We start from the raw sequence: 22,644 nt of genomic DNA, 5'->3' as shown, positions 1-22,644 counted from the left end.
GTCTATAATCTTCAGTTACAAGTAAACAGAATTTCACGGTATTCCCAAGAGCAAGTTTCTAAGAACACAAAATATCAACTAAATGTTTCCCATTCTTGCTGTTAACAGCAGCTGCTTTCTAGATTTTAATTTTATATGAATGGAATAACAATTCAGAACTCCTGAGTTCTTCTACCTTAAGGAAGAAACTGATCAACATACAAACCCTCATAGTTGGCTTTATAGCACAGACATGACTGGACTATGAAACCGATGGAAGAGTTTCCACCATCTTGTCTCATAACTTAGATGAGGCAGAAGATTCTCCTCAGCACAAAACCTAAGCACAGAAATCAATAATTAATTAATTATTGGGGGGGGCATATCTCCCATCACTACACTAGTATTCTGCAACAAAACTCATCTGGTAAATTGTTCTTGCACATTAATTTAAGCCTAGGCTACTTTTCAATTAAAATATGAACAATTGAAAGCAATTGTTTCTGATAAATCAGCTGAAGAAGTTCACACACAGAAAATGTTCTTATTTCATTATCTATATGCCAGGTCAACAAGACAATTTAAAAGCCAACTAAACAAACAGTACATACATGAACTTCAAGTTAGAAAATCCACAAGCTCATCAAAGTCCCAATTTTAAATATGTTCTTCAAGTGTGAACAACAGATGTTCAAAAGAGATCACTTCAAATATTTGACTATCATATCAACCTCAAAAATATTTTTTTTTTTTTTTGCAACCCTAATTACTGATTTGTTTCAAAGAATACATAATTATCTCCTTCTCCATAACTCTGTACCAGGACTTTTACAACATTCACCAGCCAGGATGTCAGCCTAACACACTGTCATTACTGTAACATGCTAGACCTTCTAGTTACTTTAATGTTCATTTTCCTTCTGTATATTACCAAATGTGATGGGAAAGTGACTTCTTCTGCTATGTTTCTACTTAAAATTTCAAAGCACCCAAGACATCGTGTACAAGGAAAAAATTAAAATTAATCTTCTGGAAGGCAAAAGCTGTCAAACCAGTGATCAAACACACATTAGTTCAGACCAATTATCCCAGCTCAGCTTCCACCAGTTTTAACACTTCAGATTTTATAAATGAAAACAAAACGGAATTCAACAACACAGTTCAATTTAACCAAATTGTAAAAATATCAGAGGCCTGCCCTGAAGTTCCCCACACTAATTTCTAAAACACAAACACAAAGCAGTGATGTGACAGCTTAGTGATATGGTTGGTGCCAGAGGATAAGACTTTAGCCAGGTGTAGCCAGGTGTAAGACTTGCAGTCCATCAGAAGATGCATTAGATCTGTCAGAAGTGCTTCAGGTCTGTTTAATTAATTCAGGTTTCTTCTTTAGATTAATTTAAGGAGGACAATGGTTAATTCTATAATACCTAAATAGACTGGTTTCCTAAAATGTGAAAGAATAGCACAAGCCTATTAGTTAAAGAAGGAAAAACTGAATATAGAAGTTAACATTCATCAGTAGCCCTAACTACACAGCTAAGAAAATGGCACACCTGGAATATCTGTATCTGCAAAAGAAAACTGAAACCCAGGTAATTAATCACCATGACAAAGCCTGGTTGTTTAACACACAAATCTGTACTGGGGTTCAAATACAGCAGAAAATCACCCACAGGAATAATTATTTCCACATAATTAACAGGCATTCGAACTGTGACTGCTATAATGCATGCAGACAGCGTCTCTGAACTGTGACTTCTGTGCCCTGACAATCTAACCCACACTAAGAGAGAAATTAATCCTACTTAATGCTGCTATTAAATTACCCCTGCCTTTACCCTTGCCCTTTTTTTTTACAGTATTAAATGTGATAATCTGCTATGAGCCTTTCTAAAAGACACATTTGAAGGCAAACTAAAGAGTCACTTCATAAAGCATGCCTGCTATTTTAAAGTCCTAAGCAACTTAATTTTAAAATGCACAGCTTTCTCACAGGGGTCAGCAAACCATCAAACAAACAAACCTCACGCTATAGGGACTTTAGTTAGCTTCTGATGTGAAATTTTCAATACAGAATAGTAAGGGCAGTATAATTCTCTCAAATTCTCTTAACAAAATATAAAATATTCAGTATTTTATTGAAGTCTTTCCAGCTCTCAGTGTTCCTGATACATTCAGACAAGAGAAGGTGCAAGAGAAGAGTTCTCCAAGATTAACTGATGCTTCATGTATTTTACCTTCTGTATATACATTTCCACCAAACAGCAGAGCATGATAACACCCAAGCTGAGTGTTCTGTGCCACAACAGCCCAGGACTTCGTGAGTTGAGGCCTATCACTGCTATACAACACTATACATCTAGAGACATCCCACCCACCACCACAAGAGATGGATAAAAGTTGCCACTAGCTGGGCCCACTAACAAGATAAATACATTCTTTAGCAGGAAGTAAGTATTTCCAACCACAGAGTATTTGTATAATGGGTATCTGAATCTTGACTGCTCTGTAACCATGGAAGAGGTTCTCAACTGGCCATGATTTCAAGGTGTAAACTAGAGTTGCTGTGCCAACTTAGCAGCCCATATACTAAGGAGAAGGCACAGTATGAGAAGCAAGGACACAACTAAGTTTTTATGTATTTATTTATATTCAAAATATTTTATCCAATAATATATAGCTTTACCCAAAAAATACAATGTTCATGCTTTACCATAGGTACACAGCTCAAAAATGCAATTAGCAGAGCCTTTGCAAATTAGTTAGAATTTATTTTTGTTTCCACTGGTAACTAAAATAGGTTTATTACAGTGCTTTTCTGTTGCTTCCACTCTTCAATCAGCTGGTGGCTCATTTGACAACTCTTCTGCTTTTTTCAGTTCTTTTTCAGGTTCTACCTCAGGGTGACTGCAGGCAACATCCCTAAATGAGATCTTTTTCATTTTTATGTTTGGCAGTTTTCTCAGATCACCATCCCATTCTCTTAAAAACAAAAAAAGAGAACCAATTACCAACAGAAAGAGAAAAAAGGAGTGGCAGAGTTAATTCACCTTTCCTCGGAAGATGTTAACTCAAGCCAGGCTGCTTTTCTAAATTATACTACAAGTATGAATAAGCACCAACATTTTCACACTGCAGCAGCTGTATTTTCTCTGTGGAAAATTAAGTAGTTTCAGATTTGACATTCTGAACAAGAAATATATGATGCACTTTATTCCCACAGACCATTATGTGTCCTCAGTTACTTTATGCCAACTGCTTTTAGGTTTGACACATTAAGCTCCCAGTCTTGTAAGCAATGGAAACGTAGTTTGGAAGAGTGTCTTGGATTCTCAATTTGCAGATCTGATACCCCCTGTATGTGAAGTCCTTCATTATTATTTATGGTAACTGTTAACATCTTGTATGATTGACTTCAAGGGTACACAAACATTAATTCATATAATAAGTACATATTTCAAGAGATTGCATGGGGGAGGAAGGGTTCATTTAAACACCACAAGTCAAATCCAGTATTGAATTAACAGAATGCTTGAAGTGCACTTCATGGATAATCATTCTCAAGGACAGAGACAGTATTTGCCCCTTGTAAGACATTTATGACCAAGGCAATAAAACACAACTTCCATCAGATGTCCCAGTACAAGAAGTCAATAATGCATTTATAAACACAGCAAGCCAGAGGCCTGGCCTAAGCTTTCTGGCTGTATTCCAATTTCCTATGACATCTGGCTACATACCACCCCAAGGAGTTAATGTTATATTATTCATAAGCATTCATAAGTCTCTTTTCCTTTTTTCCTATTTAAGTGTCTCATTTGGTAAAGCTGTCAGCAAGAGTGCTCATTCTGTCCCTCACCAAGGTATATTGGCTTGCTGGCCCAGGTGAGCCAGCAGCAAGTTTCACAACTCTCACATCTTTTAACTGAATGCAAGTTGTCAATATACTCAAGACTTTCAAGTAGTCTGTACTGTATTAGTACTACACTTACAACTGGATCTTTGAAAACATGACTAAGAGCTTGGTGCTCTTAACTACTTAATAGTATATTTTGACTTTACATAGGTCATTATGTTATATGACTACAATTATCAGCTGAAATCTTATTTCAGGTAAGAAAACAGTGTAATTCCCTTTATCAATAAATCTGTATCTTGGCCCTTAAAGACTAACAGTAAATGCTAATCCTTTTTGCATAAATCAATGGACAGCAGAGGTGATAATTTTAGGTAAAGAGAAAACGTTCTCTTAAGACTATTCAAAAGAGGTTATAGAAATGGAAACCTAACTGTTGATGCTTTCTAACCCTTCCAAAATTTTAAAAGATTAACTGCCACTACTGTTCAGCCTGTGACAACTAAATCCTGAAATAGCAACACCATACCTAGTTTGCTTTCACAAATGACAAATTCTGACAGTTTTGCATAAATTAATTTTTAAGAAAAATGACATGCAACATGTCAAATTCAGAAACACCATTTGGCATAAACAAAATTATAATAAAAGTACTGATAATATAAGTAATTATAATAACAGAACTTACCTGAAAACTTTAAGATGCTTTCTGTTCAGAATGTCTGGGATTTCTAATAGGAATGAAATTAAATTCTATTAGCTGTGTTACATTACTCAAGTCAGCCTCATTTTGAAGAAAGAAATGTGAGCTAAAGGGCTGAATATATTACTTCTGAGATTAAAAGACCAAGAAAATGAGAATGTTATCACCAGAAAGTTTCTAGAGCAATATAGAAACAGGAAGACCTCCCACTGCTGAAGAAACAAAAGTGAACTTCTATCTATAAACTGTTCCCAGAATTGAAATATACCAGTTACTGAAAATCCAATCCTGACAAACAGTAAAAAGAGGGTGCTTTATTTTCTCTAAACTGATATCCAAGAAATACCAAATCATTTGAAGTTTCCCTTTAAAAGAATCCAGTGAAGAAATTAAGAAAATAATTAATTTGTTTCAAAAGAATAACTAACACCCTCAACCAAGATCAAGGTCTGCTTATGATAGTTTTTAACATAAAATCATTTACCGACCTAATAAAAAAAGATAATTCTGGTTATGCAAAATGTTTTTTATACCAATTATGCTCATTTCTGCAGCCTGCTTCTTGGTGGATATATAAAGTGATCCTACTAACAGCTAAACAAAGCAAGACAAAGAAACGTTTGCCTAATCCTGGTTTTGGCTGCATTCTGATAAACACTGATGCTGCATTATGTCCATCTTTTCCATCTAAGCAGTGAAACAAAGCCAGTCTCTTTGTCTGCAGTCTCTTGAACTGCACTCTTGCCAGCACATTGCTAAACGCTGAGATATTCAAGCCCCCACGACAAAGAGGTCTTCCCTTCTCTCTCAGGTGTTTTGCAAGCAGAAATTTCATGACAAGGAAAAAGAGGAAGTGACTGAGCTTAATTTGTAACACAGAACATGCATAAAATACTGTAAATTCATCACCTTTCTCCCTGTTCAGCTAGAGAAACACTAGATCAGATCACTGCAATGTTCTTATAAGCTTCAGAATTAAAATGCTTCCGTGAGCTGTAGGTCTAACAGATCCTGACTCTGTGCACAGGCCTGGACTGAAGGGCTTCTAAAGCACAACTAGAGAGAAAGGGGACAGAGCAGCTCATCTCAGTGCCAGAGTGCCCTTCTAGAGCTGGTGCATTTTTCCTTTAAAGGCTGTTTTCTCCCAGGATTTACATTGTGCTTCTGTGAGAACATGCAAGGTAATTAAAAGCAAATTATCAAGCATGCATAATGTTCAGGAGAAATAATTATTATACTTTCCAACTGAAAGCATGCTAACTCCTAAGTCCCAAGGGCATATACTATAAATCTCTAGGATTTCCTTTCTATAGCTTTGACCAGATTAAAAAACAAAACCAAAAACAAACATCACACATACAAATTATAACATCAGGAAGAAAATTACAGTAAAAATTTATTTAAAGAGTAAGGAAGTTACACATAGCTGCTAATAAAGCTCTGCCTCACAGATCGACTGCATGCTCCTTGTACAGGTAATATATTTTTAAGACTAAAATTTACTATGCATTTGGATTTCTGTCCACTCCTTTTATAAACAGCTAGTAAAGAAAAATTAATTTTTCATTCACATCTAAGTACCATATATGCAGATACAAAGAGTATCAAATTTTAGGAGACTTTCCTGAATATGAACAATTTTAAACATGTAATCTCTTCATAGCAAATGCACACACATACATGAATAACAGTTCTAGAATAAGAGGGGGGAAAGAACCCAACAAGTACTAAGTCAGTGATAAAAGCTCCCCTCATCACGGTTTCCAGGGATAATAATGAGCTACAGCATAAAAGGACATTTCCAGCTGATTTCCATTTACCCCCGATCTCTAATTACAGTATTTAGCAGCAACAATTTTCTCTGAATGAGTAGTGTCTTAGAGAAAGAGAAAAACCTGCAGCAGTTGTGATAAATAATGAGTGATTTGAGAGTGTTTTAATATATGAAGCTGCACCATGCTCTCTGCATGCTTTACATACTAATACTATAATAACCTCAAATTTTGCTTACAATATTTCTGGATTCTGCTTTATTTTTATGATGTAGTTGTGCATTTGACATCTTCCTATGTAGTCCTATTGCTTTTCTCTCTCAGCTTTCCACAAAGCAGTAAGGCAAAAAGGAAGAACTAAAATTTCAAAACAAACAAAAAAAAGTAGATTTTCTACAACTGAGCTATTTCATGACACTCACAGTATCGATCTTGCTATGACTTCCCCCCTTCTAAGAAATCCAAGATTCCGAATTAAATGACACAGCTACTTCTTCATTCCTCTGACACTGCAGTAAGTTAAAGTACCAATTTACACTGCCAAAATTTTTAGAGCCATTCATTTTCTTTATTGGTAAAATATGAATTGGGAGAAAAGGGGACACGACACACAACCCAAATCTTGCTGTGCTTTGTTCCCTCGCCACAGAACAGTGTAGACTTTTTCATGTCTTCCATGATGTATTTTCACTTTTAGAAGGACTGCCTACATTTGAATACCTTAGCATTAAAGCCAAGTTTGTCACTCAACTCCAACATACTTATTTGCTAAAGAAATAAATTTCAATACTATTTTGTACTTGAGTCTCCTCAAAAAAACTCTGCTTTTTGCACTTTCATTATGCCTTTTTCTTTCTCCATGACCTCATCATATTACTATTGCTTCCACTGAGCCTAGTTGCTACACAATTTTCATATCTGTTTCTCTCTCATTTGTAGCTTGCATGTGTGTGTTACCTCCAAAACCAGAAAATTCTTTCAAGATTTTGTTTCTTTTTTAAAAAAAGGACTATGAACCTTAACAGTAAATTTTCAACTCTAATGCTTATGCATATGACTGATCCACAGAAAATTTCATTAGACACTCTCCTGGCACAGATGGCTACCTCAAAGGAAGAAAAAAGTTAATTAACCTGTCAGAGAGAATGTCTGGCATTACAGCTTTGTTCAGATTTGTGACAATGGCCAAGATCAATGTTTAAAAACTCAAAGTGCTTTCAACTTGGCTGTTATATACAAGATTTTCAGTTTTACATCTTCCAACTTTTTTTGGGGCTTTGGTCATTAGGAGGGTTAAGCATTAAGGCCTTCACACACAGTGCTCTCATTCCCTTTACCACCATCTTCACTAAGTTAAAGAAAGGAGCATAGCTCCTCTGCCTAAGAAGATTATAAATAAAATGTGGTTTCCTATTTGTGGGTTATCATCTATGTCTTTAAAATAAAGCCTGTAGAGTAGATGTGTCACAATAGCCCAGGATTTCTACCTGGATTACCTAAATTTTAATAGGAAAAGTCCGGAAATATTCACATTCTGGAAGCACATTCAGTACACAAGTTCTGCTGCAATCATTCTCCCACATCAAAAACATCTCAACCGTAATCAGAGGCTTTGGTTCTCTTCCAGTTTGTGAACCCTAAAGCCCACTCTCTCATGGTACAAAATTTGCTGAAGATCCTCATGCCACTGCTCTACCTCAGTGGAAACGGGCAAGCCAGGCAAGAGGTTTGTCCTTAATGGTAAGTTTGTATATTGTCAAAGGAATGAGAGAGGAAGCTGTGTATAAAGACTTCGTTGGCAAAGTCCATATAATGAAACCTACCTAAAAAAAGTAATTCATTTGTAGAGAAGGTGATGTTTATTCCCCACATGAGCAAATAAAGTCTTCATGCTAATGCATATTAAATCTTGCACAGCCACTGAAGTGCATGAAGATAAAAAACACTTCACATACAATTAAGGTCCAAGCAAGCTGTCTAAACAGATTTTGTATCTGAGAAAGTTTCATTAAATCCCTCTTTAGTTTCAAAAATGTTACATATGCCTGCACTGAAGAGGCCATCCTAGCAAAGACACACAAAAGGAAAGTAGTAAAGCAGATCTCCACCATCTTTTTCTCCTTTTCTCCCTAAAAATTTTCTCCTAGGCATAAATACCTAGCATTAGTAAATTACTTTCAATGGAAAAGTAGAGATAATACCTAGAAATTTCACTTAGATTCTAGGCTTATGTGCAGGGGGAGAAGGTGTGATCACAGTATTATTTCTACTGCTTTTACATACCTAATCCATAGCCTTCATAGAGCTGTCTTTCACGTTCTATGGTCTGCTTGATGACATTTTCCCGTGAAACATGCTGTCTTCCTGCTCTGCCTTTAATACTGTTTTGTAATTCAATCTGCTCCAATTCAGCATTGAATCGACACATATAACTGAAATAAATAAAATTAATTTATGTTGGATGCAATCATGTATAACTTGGGCAAAGCAGAATTACTTCGGTAATCTAAAAAGTTATTTTACTAATTGTTTCTATATTAGTCAATAGATACTTCGTATATTTAAACTACTACTTTAATCTTCAAAATGAAAGCTCTATTTAAAACTCTATCAGAATCATCTGCAGCTTCCAGAAGGACTGTTTCGAGACATTATAGAAGGGTTTTGTTGTTTTGTTTTTTAAATGTGTGTATGAAACAACAGTGCCACATTATTATAATTCACCTGCTCTGGAAGAGCAGTGTTAAATATAAATATTTTTAACATTTAATTGCTGAATTTCACCACCTCAATAATTTTTTAAGTAAAGTTCTTCTTTGACACATGTTCTACTTCCTCTCACAAACATCTAATTCAAATCCAAAAAGTAGTATTTTACTGCCTTTGCAGCATCACTAATGTTGATGAGCAGCTTATGGGGTTCATGAACAATCTAGAAATACATCACAGCTTCAGAAAGGAAATGGTATAGTAAACCTGGGTAAGAAAACATATCTATTATTTAGCTAGCAGGTGAAAAATGGGGACAAGTCACAGGCACATACAACCTGCAGGACAGAAATAACTGAGCTCCTTGTTAGCAGATCTAATTTTGATATTTCCTGCCCTAAAAATTGACCCACATGAGTACCGTTTAGTCTTCTATGCAAAGAAAATTAAAGAATAAAGGAGTAAATACAATGTAATCTGTTCACGTGTCATTGAATACCCAGACTAGCAAATTCATTAATTACTACTGTCCAAATAATTTAGTCCTCCATACACCACAAAATCAGAGATCAAATAATTAAAAAAACCCAATAAACACTAGATTGATTACTTCAGTAATTCTCATGTGAATTCAATATATAATTACAGTTACAACTATATATTATAGTAGCAGCAGCATCTATAGTTGCAACTATTAATATATTTCTATCAATACAGTTATATAAAGTCCTCCTCTGAGTCATCAGCACTTTACAGATCATACACAAAAACACTCTTTTAAAAGACAAATTAAGCTTTTTAATTATGTTTTTAACACCAGTCTTACCTTTCAATTAGTTCACCAGCTTCTTTCTTGGTGTACTCAATTTTACTGGGGTCAAGGTGACTTTGAAACCATTCCAGTTTTTCTCCTACAAGAATAAACCCAGTATTAATAATTACACCATCACTGTAGCATGGACACATTTTAAAATTCTTCAAAGTTTCTGAAATAACTGCCCATTTTTCAAGATTTTGCATGGTATCTTAAGACTCACTGATATTGTATATTCCAGGTATGAAGGCAGCTGGAATAGCAACATCATTTCCAATGTATTTTATATATTCCTTATCCTTACAGAAAAAAAGATGTTATGCTTTTCTTTACTGAAAACTAGTGTTCTGATCATCACAATTTTTAAGCAGACTAAATGAAAAGCTGCAGTGTCAATCAAATGAAAGAGAAAAATATGGCAGGTTGTGTCTCAAAGTTTTGAATTTACTTTGTAGCACAATGTATCTGTTAATGCACATTTATCATCATCATACATATACATATATAATTTTCTAAAGGTGATATAAAAAAGCATGGAGACAAGTACATTAATACATTCAAACAAGAACAAAGCATTCATTTTGTCTGTACTGCCCTACTGGCATATAGGGCTATACTCAGCCCAAGTATACTACTCAATACTTGAGTGACCATGTCAGGTATTTCAGCATTTCAACAAAGTCTATTTTAAGATTATAGAGTCAAATTTTAGAGAAAAACACCCTAACTGGAATATCTATCCTAAAAAGTTGAGTACTGTATTCAATAATATAAGTTCTGCTCACCAATGATACTCAAACGCAAAGCTTTGTCAGTCTTCAACCTATCAGAAAAAAAACAAGCATTTTAGCCAGGAATGAGTATTGTACAAATATTTATCTTAATTTTCTTTAAAAAAAAAAATTTAAAAAAAAAAATTATTCACTATGCGAATACAGGTAAAATTTCAAATCAAAATATTTTTCAAGGTCAGAACAATGTAAGATTTATTCTGCTTTATCTGGAAATTCTACTTTTTTGCAAGACTCCTAACTGAAATTTGTCCAGCTTAAGTTCAGCAGTTTCCCCAAAAAATGGAAAAAAAAAGATTGAGAATAGGACACAACACTTCTTAGAGCACAGCAATGGAGGAATGTCATGAAAACCTCCATTGTAACAATTTCATCAACTATTTAGAATATTCTGTTGGCATGTTTAGGGGGTTTGGAGACCAAAACCAAAAGATTTCATCACACTGCATCCTTGAAAATCAAGCATACAACATAAAAAATACTATTCTGGCATCTAATAAACTAATAATCAAAGTCTGTGCTTAGTGAGCAGTACAATTAGGATGTTAAAACCCAAAATTAACAAATTCATAAAAACAATGAAAAACTCTATCTCAAAGTTTTTTTTACTCCACCTCAATCTCTGGCAAGATACATGAAGCCTTCTGTACCCTGTGGGATGTGTGCACAGAATTCAATTTGGTATTGATTCCTGTCTTACTGAGGCACACAAGTCCTCAGAGTATGCAAGTTTTCCAGGAGATAAATAAAGTGCCTCATGCAGTTTTTCTTCCTGAATCTCTCAGATTCAGTCTGCAGCAATGAAACTTGCTGAATGCCACTTCTTTTCTGGAAAATAAAATCATACATTCTTGGGATAAAGATTAAATTTGTCACCAGAAAATAGTATCACAGCCATGCTTGTTCAGTGCATATGACCAAGTACCTCTGCTAAATCTGACTTAAAAAAAAAATATTTAATAAGAAAATTGACAAAGGATAAAAAATCATAAAGGATATCACTGACAAAGAACAAATAATGTCAAAATACAACACAGTTCAAACCTAATGTGCTCCTTCATTGAATTCCTTGTACTCCACAGAATTTAATGAGCATGTTAGGAGTTAACTGAAGAACCTCATAGAACAGAAGTCTATCACCTGTCACAAAAATTTGGATCAAAAGAAAAAACTTTACTTTCCAGAAACAAACATACTTGGGTCATTTGGCCACAAACCTACATTATTAAAAGAAAGATGAGCTTCTTCAAGAAATACTTCATCCTCTGAAGACTGTCCAACAGCCACATAAAAGCAAACACACAGCATGTGAGAGCTGCCAGGAATTCCACTAACACATTCATGAAATGCCTTTTTACCTCTGTAGATAGCCCAGCATCTGGGATACATATTCTTAGCACAAAAGTCCAAAGAGGTCAATCATGAGCTTTGAGTTTTATCAGACCTGCCCAAAAACCCCAAGGTGGTTGATTAAAAATTAAAAATAAACAAAAATAACTCTCAGTCCTGTGGGCTCAAGGACAGAACTGGACAAAACTATACAAAAAGGAAAGGAAATAGGAGTTAGATTAGAATTTGATTTCAAACCCCGGCTCTAGAAGATGTCTTCAATAAAAACTGTGGTAGGTAGAATACAAAGGGATTACAGCAGTGAGTTCTGAAGAGTAATAGCAACTGAGAAAAGGACACATATTCCACACAGTGCAACTCCACACCAGCAGTGTGAGTCCACACCTGCTGTGAACCTTGTTTAACAACAAAGCCAGAACAGCATGTCTGCAACACGTTGCCATGGAGAAAAATACAATCTCATCTAGAAAAACTGACTAATTAAAATCATATATCATGTCATCGATCCACACTTTAAAACACTACAAATTACCTGCACCTGCAAGGATCACTAGATAATTAATTTATAAAGGCAATGAAGTATATAAGCAGAATTTTCTTCTGGAAGAAAAACCTTCAGTCAGTAGGTGTGTACAGCTTATTTCAGTATGAGAAATAACAAATTACAGGATAAGATGTTGCTTCGTAGTTTTCATAAAAGCCTCACCTCAATGACTGCTACAAGACAACAGTATCAGCAGGGAGGCTAATGAAATCAGGTAAGTAGAAGAAAGTTCTCCTTCTATGCAGTGAGTAACATCTTTTGCTCAATGGAAAGAAGGCTGGCAATCTTGTGGCAGGCTGTTGCTTCTTAATGATTGTTTCTTCCACCTGCTTCCCAAAAATCATCTGCTTAGGCACTAATTATTAATAAGTGGTTTTCTTGATGTTTACTAGGTACTTATAAAGTCTTCATGCTCCATCAGCACTTCTATCTCAGATGTTGTATTCAGCTATTCTGAACTCTGTTAAATTCTAATAATGAATAAATATTTGTCAAATCAGTTTACCAATTCACTGTTCTTCCCTATAATACCCACATGTACAAATGTTATCTATGGCTCTGAGAACTAAGCTATACTCTTTAATTAAGGGGAAAATAAAAAAAAAATCACAGTTGACAGGACATAGATCCTTGTTTCAGGCTGCTAAACTCAGGCATCTCATATTTCTCCCTAATAATGTCCATCTTTGTTAGCTTATGCACCAGTTAGTGGCTTGTTTAAGTATTTAAGAACACTGCCATAAGAAAATTGCTCTAAGAATTCATTCTAATGTCTTTGCAGTCCATTGTTTTATTTCTGTAAGCAAAACAAGTAATTTTAAGAGATAACATTTTTTTTCCAGTTCCACATAAAGGACCTGCAGGAGTACATCACAAAGCATCACTACTACAAGCAGCACAACTAGAGGCATGGTGGTTCAAATCATTAAATGGTCCAACAACAGAAAAGCTAAGGAGAAACAAACAAACAAAGAGCTCCATAAGGCTACTGCTTACTCACAAGGGGTTGCTTCATGTTAGGCAAATAAATACTGTAAAATCCCCTTAGTTCTCATATCATATTAAGAGTACTAGCCTAGTATATTTGTCATGTAAATGCACCGACTCCTGAAAATTCTGTAATATGCATGATAAAAGGGTGTATTTTGACTCAGGAGGGAAAAATACAGAAAGAAAATAATCCAGTGCTAGATCAGCTTTAACTACCACAATGAGAGAGAGACAGCAGTTGCAAACAAAAACCATGATTGGTGTGGGTAAATCACTACTATCAGAATTTCCAGGTATACCCCATGATGGTCTTTTTTCCTAAAGTGTAGAAAAAGATGTGTTCTATTGGTGCCAGTGACCAAGCTATTGCTGTCTGATAAAACAATCTTTTTCAGTAACTTAGCAGAGCAAACAAGTTGCCTCTTAGAATAAGGATTCACATGGGATCAAGAGGTAATAAATTGGTAGCAAGATACTGGAATTTGTTTCTGCTCATTACACTTTGAGGAGAACTTAAAAGAGATGCCAACAAGAAAAATGTTTGATTCAAGTGAAAAAGACAACTTAAGATAGCAGTCAATTTTCTGAAACTAACTGGTCTGCTCCCTCTTATTATGGATAAGATTGGTCTTCTGTAATGCAGTCAGTTTCTGGACAAAAAGCTTATTATTACTGTCATATTTCATTGAGAATGCTTGCAATGAAGAGTAAGGCAAATAAGGCAAACATTTATTGATTCTTCTTCAAAAAGACATTCTCACCTTCCAGTCACATGCCATTCAAGGCCTTCCTACACTCCACGTAATACTTATATTGAATAGTAATCAACAGATAAAATGTATCTATGTTCAAAAAAGTACTATTTTACAAATTAATCCAAAGACAATTGAAACATCACATGGCATGTAAATGTAGAGGGAACCACAGGTCCTCAGGTGTCACCAATAATGAACTGGGAGCTTAAGCCCAGGTGTGCCCACTAATTAGGGCCTGCCCCAGCCGGAAATGGGCGGGGCTGAAGGGCGAGATAAAAGGCATGCTCCCAGAAGCAGAGTCAGAACAGAGAAGAGGACGCCTGAGGAGAGGGACGGCAAGAGAGAGCCCAGAAGAAGAGCTGCGTCCCCGAGAGAAGGCTCGCCGCAACATCTGGTGGAGAATGCGGGCAACAATAGCAAGCCATAAATGCTGAGGTAAAAAAAGAAGCTCTACACGACCACGTTGGTGCGGGAAGCTCTACAAAGCCTGGCTTAGATGCGGAAGGCGATATAAAGAGCTTCGAAATACGCAACCACGTCCGATGGAGCTACTACGGTGCTGCGGGACGCTCTATAAAGAGCTCCAAAAATGCAACCACAAAAAAAGCTCCACAAGGCCAGGCTTAAATGCTGAAGGCGGCGTGTAGAAGCTCGAAATAGAAGCCCAGCACGGCAAGATACAACAGCCCGGAATGGCGAGCCAGGCAGGAGAAAAGAATGAGGCTCGAAAGGCGCAGCAAGTTGGTGCGCAGAACTCAAGCCCGAGGAATGCTGAAGCTGAAGCGGAGCTCTGAGTGCGCATCAAGTCAGTGCGGTCCTGAAACGGAGCCTCCCAGGGACACACGATAGTGCGGTCCTGAAACGGGGCCCTAGGGACACGCGATAGTGCGGTCCTGAAACGGGGCCCTAGGGACACGCGATAAGACTGGTGCGCTGAATGCTCGGAAAAGCCTCTGCATGGCCAGGCATCCCGAGGTGGCGAGTACCAGCGAAAACTGAGCTGGTGTTTTTAAGACCTCAGCTCCTGCTAACAGAGGCTAAAAGAGCCCAAATTTTCCCTCCTCAAAAAATAGGTGAGAAAAAAAATGTTGAAGTTTATTTTTTCAACAAACAACAAAAAGGGGGGAAATGTAGAGGGAACCACAGGTCCTCAGGTGTCACCAATAATGAACTGGGAGCTTAAGCCCAGGTGTGCCCACTAATTAGGGCCTGCCCCAGCCGGAAATGGGCGGGGCTGAAGGGCAAGATAAAAGGCATGCTCCCAGAAGCTGAGTCAGAACAGAGAAGAGAACAGAAGAGAAGATGCCTGAGGAGAGGGACGGCAAGAGAGAGCTCCGAAGAAGAGCTGCGTCCCCGAGAGAAGGCTCGCCGCAACATGTAAATCCACAGCTTAATTAAAATAATAAAGATGACATATGAACTTCCTAGATTCATTGATAATCTCTGATCCTTATTTTATGGGGAAAATCAAAGATTTTGCTTTTCCATGCTGCAGAATTGCAGAGAAATCCTCCTCTTCACTCAGGGTTGGTGAGATTACACTGGGAATACTGTGTCCAGTTTTGGGCCCATTAAGACTTAGTTCTATATGATAAAAAGCATTGCTAGAAATGCACCAGATTTGTAGATGGGATTAAGAAAGGAAATACTGTAAAGATTACAAGGGAGCTTCCCCTATTCACCACCAAAGGATGCACTGATCATCCAGCAAGAGAACAACGTTGTCATTAAATAAGGAGTAATTTAGAAAATTGATTCCATTGCATCTTTTTACTGAATGTAGGAGTGGAAAGCTTGTGCTTAGTCTACAGTATCAAGAAATTTACATTGTCTTTTGCAGAGCTCTGCAAACTGAATGCAAATCTCATCATTAAAATATACTGAAGAAACTGAAAGTTAAGAAATTTTTCTAAAGAGACTAGTTAGTGACTTAACTGTTTTTAAGCACGTGCTTAACTCCCAATATCAAAAAATAAACAAATAATTTAAAGGTTTACCAAGCTGGTCATTAAAATAATAGAGACTCATAAGAAACTAGAACCTGTAGCAAAGCTTTTAAAGACCCTAGTGAAGAAAAGAAATCAACATTATTCATGTTTTTTGAGCTAAACTGATCTTCAAGCCAATGCTGTACAGGAAATAAAATCATCCTCCAACTGCCTATAGTCTCATGCAAATTATTTTTAGAACACCACAACAAAACAGATCTAAAAAGTGCAGATCTGTGAACTAGTTAATTGTTTAGGATCCAGAATTTCAAGATGTCAAAATCTTATTTATAGCTAGATCATTCTGCTATCACAATACCCTCTGGATGGTCTAGACTGACACACTACTTTTGGTTGAAGTAAAACGGTAGACCTGAATGTGTTAGCAAAAGCATTTGAACTAAAATTAAATTCTATAAATAAATAAACAAATAAAAGTTTAAAAGCTTCTTTGAGGATTAGCCTGCCACAATGTCAGTTACATGGGAAACTACTATAGCCCAAATAAAGGACAAGGTACATTTAGCTCTTTAATAACCAGTAGCAGCAGTGCTAGTAGTTAGAAGGAGGACACTGCAGCAATTGTTCTACTTGAACTGCTAGTCAGGAGAGGGTGTTACTTGTAAGGCATAGGAAGTAAAATCCTCAAACACAAGCCCTCAGTTCTTCCTTGCATAATCTGGGTTTCCATCACAGAGAAGTTAACAGCTGTTCAATAAAACAAATCCATTCTTTTTAGCATTGCACCTACTCGTACAGTTGAAAAAAATTTTAAAACTAATTTGGCTGAATCCAGAGCTGTATTCCACAATGTACTAACTGGAGCATCTTCTGTAAAACCTACAACCATGGGGGCCAGTGTATTTAAAAGATGGGTATTGTCATGTGCTGAGTGATGCAACCTGATCTACTCTGGCAAGTGCAGACAGAAACCTAGATAACAAACACTAGTAGGCACTAGTATCAACTCTCAGATGAGAAATCTTGAAATTAATACAACTGCAGAAAGAAACTCCCAATAAAGTACAGAATTTAATATTTTGTCTGGCACTGGGGGACGTAGAACTACTTTTTTACCAGACTTGAGGATTAAGATCACCACAAGAAAGGACAAGATGTGTTAAAATTGCTGACTAAAAGTATGTATGTCTAGAAAATCAGTTAGAAAGTCAGTAATACAAAATCCTGTGTGCTCAAAACTACTGAGTGGCCTTTGGCTCCTTAACAATTTTGCTTCCATGTTTGCCCTGCAGACTTCACCAGGCAATCTTAGCAGTGGACTAAGGTGGCTCTGGTAGTCCAAAACACCCTGACACTGCTCTGAATATCCTTTTAAGCACTAAACCTTCCAGCTGTTCAGCAGAAAAAGCACCTGTGGTGCTTTAAGCAACACTACCTCCCTACTGTGACCTGCCAAATCTCATTGCCTCAGTAACAAAACCCAGTCAGTAAAAAGGCAGCATCTTTTAATTCCTTTTCATGGAAAGGATGACAAAATTACTTCAATATTAATGCATTAAGCAGAGAAATTAATTATGTATTTGGTACTCTCTTACCTGCAACAAAAGATTGCCCTGTGTGATCCCTAACATATACCTTAAAAACATCTCCATGAGGAAAAGGAACTAAAGAGCAAGCTAAGTAGGAGAATACTGTTCCAGTGGGAGTTCTTTGCTTAAACTTATTGCTGTTATCCAAAAGCAACACTCCAACAAGAGACATCAGCACAGGTGTCTGTATCAGTACAACTCAAAGATTTGACTGACTGTGCCATGTCATAATGAATCAGTACTCCTTCATTCAGTGTGTCTTCTGTGTATATTTTTCTCCATGGCAAAGTCATAAATATAAGCACAAAGAATCAAGTATCATTCAGTTATCTTTTGGGATTAAACAATCCAAATTTGCAATAAAGTTCCATCAGGGAGGATGGAAGAGTTAAGGGGCAAACTTGTCAATTTAGCAGCAGGAAAATACAATAAAGACTCACTATCAGGAGTCAGAGAGCACAGACAAAACATGACACAGAAGGAAAATCTTGCACATTAGGAAACTGCCCAATCCTCAACACATGCTACTTGTCAACTCTTGCAGAAGCTCTGCCTGAGGCTACGTGACACAGCTCTGCTATTAGAGGGTGCCTTTCTAGTCAGAGCAACTTTACAACTTTGCTGTGGATAAGGTTATACAGACTCCCCAGACCATAAAATGGCACAGTCTACAGAATGTTTCACGTGTAACAGCAGTTCCCAATTTAACACCTTCAGACATGTGAGTATTTGGGCTCATCTCATGTGGTCCATCCAAATACTAGTGTAGTTTGATAGAAAATGCTTTAAGTTTGCTATAATAGCTTTCTAAGCAAACCTTCACAACCTATCAACCAGCAAGCTGAGACAGAATGGAAACAAAGGTCAGTCTTCTACAGCTACCTTTTGCCTTAAAAGCAGAAAACCAAACTCACCATAAAACAGCAGGAAATAACCAAAGAGGAGTTAACTATTCAGTTTTATTATGAAGTCTCTCTCATGTAGGAAAGTTTGTGGGTTTTCTTTTCTATGAACTCATCAGTTCAGCACAAGAAGCTAGAACCTAAGCAGCACTCTTACTAAATCTTGGACTGAAGTCAAACTAGGTGACTAAGCTCCAAGCATGACACCAGCATCATGCCATTCAGACTACAAAAACCAAAATGCTGCCATAAGAAGAAACCTAAAAAGTAAGGACAACTTAAAAAATCAAGTAGCAGAAATATATACTTTGTATAAGCTGATTTAATGAATGTAAGCCTGTCAGTTCACATGGCACAGCAGCACGAAGTTACACAGGTCTTTCATTTATCTTAAGACTTTATCAGCATAGCAGTCACCTTCCACTACTACCCTTCTCCCCTCAAACAAAAAGCATCTACTGTGATGTTATCCTTTGGTCTGCACACAGATTTTTCACAGTCAACTTACTTTTCTTTCTTTTCCTGTTTGTGTGCTTCCCTTGCAAGCTGTGCAGCTTTTCTGCTGTAAGGATGGATAACCTTCTTCTCCTGCTTCCCTCCTTGGGTTTTTCGTAACTTCGGCTGAAAAGAAATCACAGATGCTATTTACTGCTTAATTTAAGTAAAACATTAGAAGGAAGACAGGAGAAGACACCATGGTAAAGACTTAAAAGGTCAGTATCTCAGAAAGCCCTTAACTTACCATAGCAGCTTACCAGTTCCACCAATTAGATCTTAGTCTTCTCAGTAACAAACAAAATTACTTGAATATGGTACATGCTGTAACAAAACTACCAGAGCACAGAAAATGCTGTAAAAAAAATCTTACATAGTGACTGCTCTCAAAGTATCTATTTTGTAGAACCCTAAGATTACCTCTCTGTATCTTTGCAATAAATCTCTCCCTTCAAGTTTCTATGTAATTGTTGCATCTGAGGCTCTGACAAAGGCCATATGCAATTTGTAGAATGCAACAAAATGGATTTTCCTGTCTGTCTCCACAGATCATGGGAGTGCCTCACTTCAGGGAGCAGCCAGAGTCTTCACTAGCTCTCCATGCAGCCAAGAGGGAACACTACTCACAAATTTCAAAACCACTTCAACACTACTTTACATTACACTGCTTTTTGGCACAAAAGTGTTTGAACAGAACTCAAAGGCTTTATCAAGCAACATGCAACTGAAATTCCTTTCAGTCTTTACCTGTTTGCAAACGAAAGCAGGGAAGATGAATGTGCAAATGCAATGATAGGATACGAAATGCAAAGACTGATGATGCAGAACCCCTAAATGCCAAGAAGCACCCTTAGTTTCTCACGCTGCCCCCGCTGCCCACACCCTCCTCCGGTCACACCAGAGCCGCCCCCTGGCGGGAACAGCCACGGCCCCGGAACCGCGGCCCTGCCTCACCGCCTACTCCGCCGGCAAGGCCTCGAACGACAAAAACCTCCCCCCGGGGAAACGCGCCCGAGCGCCGAGCAGGGTCCCTCGGGGCCGCCGAGGGGCGGGGAGGGAGCAACTGCTACCTGCGGGCTCGGTTTATCCCCGCTCAGGGCCCACAGGGACGCCCGCCGCCTTTCAGGGGAGCGGCCGCAACACCGGCGGGAAGGAAAGGGCCGGACTGCCGCGTGAGGAGGCACCCACCGCTCCCAGGGGCAGGGGCAGCCCTATTCCTATTCCTATTCCTATTCCTATTCCTATTCCTACTCCTATTCCTATTCCCGTTCCTATTCCCGTTCCTATTCCCGTCCCGATTCCCATCCCGATTCCCGCTCCCGCACGCACCATGGTGAGCCAACCTCCTTCCGCCAGGGGAGTGCGCCAGGGAGAACGATCCGGGCGGGCGGAGCGAGCGCCGCGTCGGGCGTTCCGCGTCGGGGCGGTCCCAGGTGGCACCAGGTTCCGTGACAGCACGAACGGCACTTGTTAGGATTGTGTTTATTATTTTCCCTGAACACAAACAGAGCAAGAGCACGGAGGGTCGGGACGGACCGGACTGCAGAGTTGCTCCAGCTCCGTCTTAAAGCAGGCCTGTGTTAAGAATCATAGAATCATCAAGGTTGGAAAAGGCCTCTAAGATCATCGAGTGCAACCATCCACCCCACAGCCCCAGCCACTAATACATCCACTGCAGCTCTTCACCTACCCGTCTGTTGAACACCTTCAGGGATGGTGCCCCACCACCTCCCTGGGCAACCTGTTCCAATGCCTCACCACTCTTTCTGTGAAGTTCTTCCTAATACCTAACCTGAACATACCCTGGTGGAGCTTTAACTCATTTCTTCTTGTCCTATTGCTGGTCACCAGGGAGAAGAGGCCAAGATCTGTCTCACTACCTCCTCCTTTCAGGCACTTGTAGAGAGCAATAAGGTCTCTGTCCCCTCAGCCTCCTCTTCTCCAGGCTGAACAGCCCCAGTCCCCTTACCCTCTCCTCACCAGAGCTGTTCTCCAGACCCCTGAGCAGCTTGGTTGTCCTTCTCTGCACCCTCTCCAGCACCTCGATGTTCTTCTCATATTGTGGTGCCCAAAACTGCACACAGTACTCGGGATGCATTCTCGCTACAGCAGGGTACAGGGGCAGGATCACCTCCCCGCTGGCCACACTGTTCCTGATGCAGGCCACGATGCCGTTTGCCTTCTTGGCCACCTGGGCACGCTGCTGGCTGGTGTTCAGCTGCTGCCCCTCTCTGCTGGGCCGCTCTCCAGCCACTCCTCCCCACGCCGGTAGCACTGCCGGGGGCTGTTGTGGCCAAAGTGCAGGACCTGACATTTGGCCTTGTTGAAACTCATGCAATTGTCCATGGCCCCACCAATGGAGGCTGCCCAGGTCCCTCTGCAGAGCCTCCCTCAGGCAGATCAACACTCCCACCCAGCTCAGTGTCATCTGCAAATTTACTGAGGGTGCACTCTGTCCCCTTGGCCAGATCAGTGACAAATATGTTAAACAGGAGTGGCCCCAGCACTGAGCCCTAGGGAACACCAGTTGTGACCAAAGTCACCACCCATGCCATGGGTCTATGAAAAATCCCCAGTGACTGCTCAGCTCTGGGTTCCACAGACTCAGTGCAGGCACCGTCCTTCAGCCCTGTTCCACCTTGCTCTTCAGGCACCCATAACTCTTTTCTGTCAAGTGTTCCAACTCTTTTCTATAACATTAAACGAGAAGCACTGGAGATCAGTACTCCTTTGGGTTTGGACTGTGTGACTTCTCACCAACCTTTGGAAAGGGTTTTATGCCACAAGGCTTCCCTCTTCTTACCAACACCATCACCTAGGCTGATAGCCTTAATCCTTCCTCACACCCTTCCTCACTTGGATGCTGTAGAAATATAAGATGAAAACTTTATTGAAGGTAGGACCATGCAGCCAGGGACGGACCAGCTCCCTCACTGCCCACAGTGCGGGGGTGAACAGTCTGCATTTGTCCCAGCTTTGCTTCTATTTGTACGCTCCTTACGCCTGCAAAAGGACAAAAAAATTATTTTCCAGACTGTAGGTTTGTATTAAGACAGGATGTTTTATTTTACTGTGGTGACCCACCAAACCACCACCTGTGGTATGAAAGATCTGCTTCTAAATGCCAATTAAAAATTCACCAGCACATCCACATGCCATTATTTGACTATAGTAATGCTGAGGTATTAAGCAGTAATTTCACACTACTTCTTTTTTTCGTATTTCCTGTGAAGATTGGTCAATGCAGAGGAGCAGAATAAATGTCCGTTTTACAACATAGCAGTGCCTCAAGATTGTGATGTTTCTTACTAAGATATAACTTTCCATGGACATAATTCATAATTTCTCTTAACATCTCAACAGCACTTGTAAGTGCTCTCAGTAAGCCAAGGTCATTGCTATTATGTTAAAATATTTTCACTTTCTGATTTATCAGCGCATTG

General features: G+C 38.7%; 1 protein-coding gene across 2 annotated transcripts; it reads right to left on the bottom strand.

Moving 5' to 3' along the window:
* Positions 1-2,609: 2,609 nt before the first annotated feature.
* On the bottom strand, positions 2,610-20,659 carry TMA16 (translation machinery associated 16 homolog). Of its 2 annotated transcripts, none has more exons than XM_071743110.1 (7): positions 20,531-20,659; positions 19,215-19,327; positions 10,622-10,659; positions 9,849-9,933; positions 8,597-8,745; positions 4,527-4,569; positions 2,610-2,964 (listed from the first exon to the last, which is right to left on the bottom strand). In XM_071743110.1, the coding sequence occupies exons 1-7, from the start codon at positions 20,531-20,533 to the stop codon at positions 2,817-2,819; spliced, it is 579 nt and encodes a 192-aa protein (XP_071599211.1). In that variant the 5' UTR covers positions 20,534-20,659; the 3' UTR covers positions 2,610-2,816. The 2 variants fall into 2 exon arrangements, with proteins under 2 accessions (XP_071599211.1, XP_071599212.1); XM_071743111.1 differs by lacking the exon at positions 20,531-20,659 and adding an exon at positions 19,449-19,469.
* Between the last annotated feature and the right edge of the window lie 1,985 nt (positions 20,660-22,644).

Source organism: Heliangelus exortis, chromosome 4 (genome assembly GCF_036169615.1).
Source record: "Heliangelus exortis chromosome 4, bHelExo1.hap1, whole genome shotgun sequence".
NCBI lineage: Eukaryota > Metazoa > Chordata > Aves > Apodiformes > Trochilidae > Heliangelus > Heliangelus exortis.
The sequence above is the reverse complement of the archived record's forward strand: the minus strand, read 5'-3'. Positions and strand labels throughout refer to the sequence as shown.